The 8,840-nt window shown below is 42.5% G+C and overlaps 2 protein-coding genes and 1 long non-coding RNA gene across 4 annotated transcripts in view; 1 reads left to right on the top strand and 2 right to left on the bottom strand.

Moving 5' to 3' along the window:
- Positions 1 to 110, bottom strand: part of LOC109304353 — an 844-nt gene extending 734 nt beyond the window's left edge. The window contains exon 1 of the long non-coding RNA XR_002099370.1: positions 67 to 110. This is a non-coding gene — a long non-coding RNA (uncharacterized LOC109304353). The remainder of the gene's footprint in view (positions 1 to 66) is intronic.
- The window catches only part of MRPL33 (mitochondrial ribosomal protein L33), a 9,488-nt gene extending 9,060 nt beyond the window's left edge, over positions 1 to 428 (top strand). Inside the window, exon 4 of the mRNA XM_019526841.1 lies at positions 88 to 428. Within this exon, the coding sequence (XP_019382386.1) occupies positions 88 to 137 (50 nt within the window). The 3' untranslated portion in view covers positions 138 to 428. The remainder of the gene's footprint in view (positions 1 to 87) is intronic.
- A 416-nt stretch (positions 429 to 844) lies between these two features.
- The window catches only part of RBKS (ribokinase), a 120,030-nt gene continuing 112,034 nt past the window's right edge, over positions 845 to 8,840 (bottom strand). For both annotated transcript variants that reach the window (XM_019526839.1, XM_019526840.1), the window contains exon 8: positions 845 to 1,725. In XM_019526839.1, the coding sequence (XP_019382384.1) occupies positions 1,552 to 1,725 (174 nt within the window). In that variant the 3' untranslated portion in view covers positions 845 to 1,551. The remainder of the gene's footprint in view (positions 1,726 to 8,840) is intronic.

Below are 8,840 nucleotides of genomic sequence, written 5' to 3'. Positions count from 1 at the left end.
CTGTGACCAGCAGAACTGGTCTGACTTTTTTTTTTTTTGTAAATTTTAACATTCGAGTTTTCTTACCTGCTTGTTTTTTCTCTCCAGTGAAAAAACAAGTCCTCTTCAAAGAGAAGAAAAAAATCCGCTCCATCTGAACAGTGACTTCTAAATGGACTTGATTTATTCACAAGGAGGACTATGTGGAGGAGGGGGGGGGGCATTGCTAATTCAGAAATCCTGCAGCCTGTGCTAAAAAAGAGAGGAAGTGGACTGGGACTGCCATCTCCTGTGATTTGAAGGCCATTGTGAATAAGAACAATGTAGACAGACAACATTCCTAGTGTCTACGTAGATCATCACATCAACATTTATTTATCTTTTGAGTTATTTTTATAGTCCTTGATTATAAAAGAGAAAAAGACAAAAATTAAATAGATTCCATTGTCTGTGTTTTCCATTGTGAAACTGTCTACAATCAGCAAAGAAACAACCATCAACTTTTGATTGCCATATGAAACATTTTCCACAGTGGGACCTCTGTGTAAGGGTTGCCAGAGATGTTATAATCCACCTTCCATGGACAGAAAAGTAATGGGTTGTCATTAAAGGTGGTGGGGGCAGAGTACTGGTTCTTGCCTAGATAAGGCAGGAACAAGAGCTACTTGGAGAAGCAAAAGGACCTTTAGAATGCTTTTTCACTTATGAATTTATGTCTGAAAAGTCAGAGGGTAAATTTCTAACTGGCTTCCTGCCTAGTCTTGTTTTTTGACTTGCTGGTTCACTTGGATTTCTGGCCAAAAAAACCAGACTAGGCATCTTGTCCCCTTTAAAAATGTTTGTTTCTGGTGGAACGCTGAGTGATTTTTAGCCCGTGGGAGGGAAGGCTTTCTCAAAACCTTCCTAGAAACAAAGAACCTCAGCTAGTGGACAAAGCGTGGAACCCACTGCAGGCATTTGGCAGAAAAGCACTGTCAGCATACACTACATGGCTTAGCATGCAACACTTTGTTGCATACTGAGTGGAATATGGAAGAGCTGACACTGCTTATGGGAATGTGTGGTCTCCAGATGGTCAATGAGGTACAGTGGCGTTCCTTCTAGGCTACGGCACTTGCAGCTGATGGCAGGAACAAGGATTTTTTGTGGAAACTCATGATTATTGTGTGAACTTTGCATTCTAATGGTCTTGCCAGCTGGAAGTGCTGAAGCTTCAATAATATAAACTTAGTTACTGGAGAGCATAGAGAAGCTATGGAAGACACCATAGAATTTAAGAGCTTAAGGACTTCACTTACCCTTACTGACATCTCTAGTATTTGGTACTGTTCTGCACGATGGCAACTACTCATGGGAGCGTGCAGACGGTACTAGGGATAGAGCTGTGATTGTCTGAAAGACTTGGTCCCTAGTGGGACTAACAAAATATTTGATTGAGAAGGGAATAAACTTTTCTGCTCCCCTCCTTTACAGTTGGACATTTTCAGGAAAAGCAGTTTGCCAGTGTACAGTCTTGAAAATCAGCTTGCCTGGGTTGAGGGAAAATTACAATCTGAATTTGACAGCACAAATTTAGAAAAGATCCTGTGGCAAATCTTTCCTGTAGGGATAGGAAGATTGTGTCCCCGGTGCTTGGACGCTCACTGATGCAATGAAGTTGGACTTCCTAATCATTTCTTCCATGGATAGATTGGGATAGTAAGCCAGGTAGAAAGCCAGTGCTCCCACAAAGCTATCGCCAGCTCCCTAGAATAAAACCACACACAGAATTAGGCATGTTCCTACAGAACAAATGTTCAGATATGCTTACTGGAAATGCAAAAAAAAAAAAAAATGCCTTTCAGTGAAACTGAGAACTGGGGTAGGTAGGGAAATGCTAGTGTGGCTAGCTGGAATGGGCTTTGTTTCTTTTTTCACTTGTAACTTCTATGAAATACCACAAGATAAGATTGCTACCTCTCATCCCACTCCCCTTATAACATATGAGGGTAAACAGTATAACGTGGCATTTACTTGATAAGGGGAAAACAGGAATATAAATACCAGTGCACTGTGGTTGGCTGAGAATGTTGGTAACAGCTTTGCTTTTGAAACTTCCTCTCATTTGAGTGCCTGATTTTGATTTCTCAACCTTTAGTGTTTCATTAATGTTATTTTTTCTACTTTAACTTCTGTTTTTTCATAAAGGGCAGTGGTATAAAGAAGGGAGGGAAGGGGAAGACTTGAGCTATGTGGCTTGTAAATTCCTAGTTGCAGAATGATGCAGAATCCAGCCATCCTTTCCCGTGAGGTTTTCATAACTGAAGCTCCACACTGCATGCACTGCTTATGTTGCTGTAACCCCTGGGGTAAGCTTGGTTGTGGTAGCTCATAAAGGGATGAGTGTCTTCTAACTAAGCCCTGATTTACCAGCTATCTACATGGAAGGAAAAAGTGTTAGTTTTGAGTAGCTTCTAAGCCAGCTGAGCTCCACAAAGGGACTCTTGCTACCTGTGTCCTCCCCAGAAGCCACCAGTTTTGCCGTGAACAGCAGGGAGCACTGACCTTGCCAGTGCTTCTGGTATTATTGTTTTGCTAACTGCAGAATCCATAATGTTATGAACTATACTATGGTTGAATTAAAAATGAATTTGAGTTTTAACATAGGACAGTGCATCTGTCTTTATCCCTGCCTTGATGACTAATGCCAGATCTAGACAACCCCATGCTGGGATGGTAATGACAAAAAGAAATCATACTTCCAACTAACACTTTTACAACTGCAAAAGCCCTCAAATAGATGCTGGCAAAAATGCTCTCCAGCTTGTACAGTTTACGTTATTTAAGCAAGTGGTGCAAACTCTGTGCACTTGGGAAGGATTTCCCACACACCTTTCCAAGCATAGACTTGACCTAAGCTTCAGTGACCTCTGAGACAAGGGCATGTTTCTGGCCTAAACACAACTTCTGATTAACTGGAAATTGGGGATGGGAAAAAACATCATTTTCTTTTCTCTTGTGCTCTGATGGTTGCCATTATTTTCCTTCACATTACAAGAGGAAAAAGAAATCACCCTTGAGACCAACTGTAATGATACCAGACTCAGAGAAGTTTGCTGGTAAAACCATAGCTGAGAAGGGAGGGTAGCATGGCTGTTGGAAATCAACCCCCCAACACAGCAGCCCTGGGAAATGAACTTTGGCAGTCCCACATATTCTCCTAGTCAGCAGCAGCTGTTTCAGGAAGGCACCTTTCCTTAATGCATGCCCTGGTCTGAACCTGAATCTTGGCTGCTTCGCTCCTGCCTTGCTTTCAGTGCCTCTAATTCAGCACAATGCAAAAGCACAATGCAGCCAATTGCAAGCCAGTAACAAAAGTTACACTTTATAAGGTAACGATAGCACCACCTGTGTCAACCGTCTGTCTAAACATAAAGCTGTCAGATTACAGTTTTAGGGCTTTCTGTTCTGCCTTTTTGTCTCTGCTCTGGTTTCTATAGTGCTACTGCAATGGCAGGTGGAGCTGAAGCAAGTGACGATGGTTAAGCACTGCCAGTTGCTTTTGTCCTGTACCAAATGCAAACTGTAGATCAGCGTTTCCTAACTGGTGTGCCGTCAGACATTACTGGGTGTGCCATGGAATCTGGGGGGGCATGGCTCCAGGCAGTGCCGCCACTGCAGCCTTGTGTCACCAGTGTGCCCCAGCCGGCCCGACACTGCCACTGTCCCCCTCCCACTCCCAGTTCCACATCTGGCTGGTGTGCCGTGGGATGAAAAATGTTGGGAAACGCTGCTATAGACGATCTTGGGCTCCTCTTAGATTATAAAATATTATCTATGAAAGTATTAACGAGCAAATTGAAACAATTTTCCAACTACTGTTATATACAGAAGAGGCAAAACATGAACAGAAAGATCCATCTCTGCTGCTCAGGCTGCAATGCTAAGAATAGAAAACAGTTGTTTTTAAATCAAGTTGTCATTCTTACAGTGATTGCTTGGGTAATGCAACACGCCAATTAAGCATTTTAATGAAGAGCGCTCAAAACAAGCAATATCTAACTGCCCATTTCACATATGGCAGTGTTAGAGGATTATCTGCTGGAGAAGATTCTTCAATGTCAAGGTTGTCACTAATTTTTTAAATATAACCTACAACGGTTATGTCATTGATTACTCCTGAACCAAAGGACAATTAGTTCTAGCAGCTGGAGAAGCCAGTTCTCTCAAAGTCACTGTGCATTTCCAGTTATGGGATGGTGGCCTAATGTCCCTGGGGTCTGTGAAGCCTCTTTGCAGACACCTTGTTTCTGGAGGATGCAAGGGTCCCCCTTACTGATGTGGAATGACAGATGAAAAGAAAAGCTAAGTGTAGACTATTATGCCAACTGGATACAGGAAGGTTTTCCAATGTTCTTTACAGAAGAGAAGGCAGCAAAATGGTTGGACAATGCACTCCCTTCCAGAAGCTCAGGTGATCAACATCCCTTGGGAGCATAATGGAGCTTCTCTAACTACTCTCTCAGGAAGGGTTCCTGGTGCTTAAAGCGCCAAAGGGCAGTGTCCCATCACTGAACTCAGAGAAGCAGCTCCCAAAGATCAGCAGTTATGGGGAAGTAAACTTGATCTGTGTAGGACGCTTTCAAACTGGGAGCAACCACACAGGTCTTGGAAACATTTGGTATGCAGGCTGTTCCAATCTGTCTCCAGGGACAGTGCAGGAAGGTAGCTGTAGCTGTATGGACAAGTGGTCAAAATTCATTTCCAAGTCAGGAAGGGAACCAATTCAATTTAAACAGTAACTGCAATAAAAATATTTTTTTGCTTAAAGAAACCTATTTATCCAACACTTCCCTGAATGCACTCTGTCCAGTGTGTTGTGACCGAAGCCTACACAATAGTATTATTTGGTCTAGAGAACTAGAGAGATAATGGGACCCAGAGGGACTATACCTCATCTACCTGGTTTAAAACAAAATTGAGATTACTCAAGATCCAGGCTAACAAGTGGTTAATTCTATACCTTTCAGAATCTACTATAAGCAAATACAAAATGTGCTCCTCATAAATGTTGGGTTTTGAGCGGACCATTAAGGTATGCAGCATTCTACCTCCCATTCTCGTCTAAGAAAAATATGGACTTATAATATAGTAGTAATAATTTGCACTGTATAGCTCTCTTTTTCCAAGAACTGCAAAGCACTTTGCAAATGTTAGCACATTAATCCTCCCACCAATAGTTTATTCCTCTACCTTTCCCTGAAACGTCCAGTGCTGGTCACTGTAAAATGAAATTCTGGCATAGGTAGGTATAACAATTGCTATGTTAGAACAGTGATTGTTAGTTCTATGGCTTTGCACTGGTTTTATTTATAACCTATTTCTTTGCTGTCATTCTGGATGCTCCATGTTTTCCTGGTACTTCCTTTTGTTTCTGTAAAAGAGCATTTTTATTTATGGCAGCCCAAAATGGCTCAAGATTCTGTATGTCTGGGGGAGGGAAAACCCACAGAATTTTCCGCTATTTATACCTTAGCATTTGTAAGCCCTGATTAGTCAGTGGTTGGTTCACAACACTAGTATAACTATTTTTATACAATGCCCTGGGAAGCTTTTTAAGGAAAGTGCTTTGTAAGTGGAAACTATATTGTTGAGCAGTTTATTTCCTTGCAAGTAGAGCATTTTTCAATCCATAATGCTTGGAACAATGGGATGCTTTTCATCTGTACAATAAGATGATTTTTGGTGTTTTACTGAGTTTCTTGCCATAATGATGATAATATAATTTGCAGTCCCAGAACAGTTGTACTTGGTACTCCCAAGGTGACCTCCACTGACCCCTTTTTTCCCCCAGAGTGATTTCCTCTTATGGAAAAGTCATTGTAACGAGACAAAAGGAAAACCTGAATTCAGTAGCCTGAAGTCCTAGTCAAAACTTTCTGAACAGCACTTCTCTAGTGATCCCATAGAGGTCACAATTTGTGTTCTTCCAATGTACAGCACTGATTCAATTTAAGATGTAGTATAAGAATGCGATGAGAATCTAAACAGAATGGTACATTTTTACAGCAGCGTGGTAGTAGCACCAGGCTCAGGCCTGTACTGCACATTATTGAGTTAGCCAGTAAATGAGGACAATAGAAATGTCAAGGGAAAATGTATCACAGCCTGGATTTGGTATATTTTTTGGAAAAGCACCATTTAAATAATTTATTACATGACTCTCCAGTCTGATAGGACATGCAGAGAAGTCTATTTTACAGAAGTAACAAAGGCTGAGGTTTACATTTCAATTCTGCACTGGCTAAAATATAGATGCATAAACCTAAGGAAGGAATTGTGCCTCAGAAGAGGCCCAAATTTTCCTCCTCTCTAGTAGGAATGTGCTACTAGTCTGTACAAGTAAGCTATTATCCCCGCCAGCTGAGCTCTGCAGAGGGAGGCACTGGAAGAGAAATCAGGTTCCACCCACTTCACACCCTCTCTTAGGGGAGAGAGTTGCCAGTGTACAGCCCCCACTCAGCCCTGCGTACCAGTACCACATACTCCAGTAGGGTGCACAGAAGTGTATAGAGAACTATCTTGCTCCTTACACAACTGCCCAGACACACCAACTGAGCTGCAGTTTGGCCCTTACTAGGAAGAAACGTTCTACAGCAACACTTGCTGAGTCTGCTCAGAAGTTGGAAAAGCCTGTGGTTTTGTGCAAGAGTTATGGGGCGTGAGCATTAGTGCAGTTAGCCAGGGTCCACATGCTCAGGAGAGCTCTAAGGTATCTATGCTGCTAACCTTTGAAGCATGCAGGCTTGGAGCAAGTGCCTAGGGCTGTTCTCAGCCACAGACCCAGTTTTGGCAGAGAGGTGGTATTGGACCACTCTAGCTGCTGCTGCTTGTGTTTGCAGGCTGAACACACAGTGCCAGCCTCCCCCTGTACTCATCTGGATATCAGCCAGGCCTCCTTCCTGTCTCCTGTCCAGACTCCTGTTCTTGGGAGCAGTGCTAGTTTTTCCTGGAGTGCTGTTGTGTTATGGCCTTTGATATCCATGTCAAGGTTAAGACTTGTTCACCACTCTGGAGTTGAGCAAGGGCAGCACACAAGCTAGGCCTTAAGTATATGTAGATAACTAAAGAATATCCACTACAGACCATCAGTTGGGAAACATCAAAACCAAAAACACACCACACAATAGTTCGCATCAGCCATGAGGAATTTGCACCCACTTCCTGACAGATTTCTTGATGGTTCATTACCAGTGATTAATCAGTCTGACCATTAACCCCATGCATTCCTGAGAGATGAGTCTTAAAACAGACTCTCCTAAATACATTTTCCTTTCTTCTTGAAACATCTTACTGCACAGGGCTTTCCACCATTTCTGTGTGAATCAAAAAACAGCATAATAGAGACCTAGATTCCTCCAGAAAGTTTTTTGGTTTGTGGTGGATATTGAGAAATATTTTAAGACTGAAAAAAAACAGTCACAATCCTGAAAATTTTATATAGGTCTAAAAAACCCATTTAGAGAGCCTATGGGAGCTCATAACCCAGGGTACATGGTACTTCACATTTTGAAAGCCCTCACACATCAGTTGTCTGGGAAGTAAGTAATTTACTGTTCTCAATGCACAGGATGGGAAAGAGACACAGAAATTAAGATCAACATTTTTGAAGCATCCGCTGGGGATATGTCCACACAACCCCTAAATGAGACTGAGAAAATCCCTGCTCACTTGCATCCAGCTCACAGATTTGTGCGAGGATTGGCTTGGTGTGACCATGAGACACCAGACTCTCCGAAAGTTGTTTCTTGGCAGGAGGGCCACTTTTGTGCATGAAGCGGTACAGGCATATTTCTAGGTGTTTGCATCAAGACAACTTGAGATTCAGAGATGTTAAACATCTACAGTTTACACTGGCTTTAAGTGGGACTTCTGTTTTTTCAGCAACTCTGAAAACCAGAACCAAGCTGGGAACCCAAAATCTGAAGCATCCAAAAGTGACGCATACTTGGGAGAATTCAAGTCCAGGTGAGCTGCCAAATGCTGCACCATGATATTAGTTTGGATTGGAATTCAGGACTTACTGCTTAGTTTGCAAGAAAAGCAATCCAAGATGTTTGTGTACTTGTAAGTTTGTCTTGGCTTGTGTTGATAAGACCACGGCAAGGGGTCACCTACAGAGAAAGCTCCATTCTTTTATGCCATTACACTCTGAACAGCCACTGAATGTAGGAAACAAGAAGAAAAGCAGAGAAATTGTAATTTCTCTTTACAAGTTATTTAATCTTTGCTACAGAGGAAATCCAAAAGGAGATGCCGACCCACAGGGGTTGTCAACCTATATCAAAACAGCCTGTAGAGAGCTGAAGCTCATGTAAACTCTTTTCCGTGCTAGATAGCATTGGTGAAAAAAGGAATGTTTCTCTGGTATTCAATGGAGTAAGCATGCTGGACCAGGAACATTACACTTAGTTCTGAACACAGATTTATCCTGCTGAATCTGTGAGGTTCTCCTTCCAGCTCAAACAATTTACCACTAATTTGGTTTCAATCCTGGTGCAGTAGATATGGAAATTTTGGCCCATCTCACTTAGGATGTATTCATAGTTTCATAGTTTCTAGGGTTGGAAGGGACCTTAGCAGATCATCTAGTCCGACCCCCTGCCATGGCAGGAAAGAGTACTGGGGTCAAACGACCCCAGCAAGGTGTTCATCTAACCTCCTCTTAAAAACCCCCAGGGTAGGAGCCTGCACCACCTCTCTTGGAAGTTGGTTCCAGACCCTAGCCGCCCTGACCGTGAAATAGCGCCTCCTGATGTCTAACCTAAACATACCCTCTGCCAACTTGTGACCATTATTCCTGGTCACTCCTGGCGGTGCTC

This window comes from Gavialis gangeticus, unplaced genomic scaffold (assembly GCF_001723915.1).
Source record: "Gavialis gangeticus isolate Ggan-Ray unplaced genomic scaffold, GavGan_comp1, whole genome shotgun sequence".
Taxonomy (NCBI): domain Eukaryota; kingdom Metazoa; phylum Chordata; order Crocodylia; family Gavialidae; genus Gavialis; species Gavialis gangeticus.
Note: the sequence above shows the minus strand (reverse complement) of the source record. Positions and strands in the feature narration are given on the sequence as shown.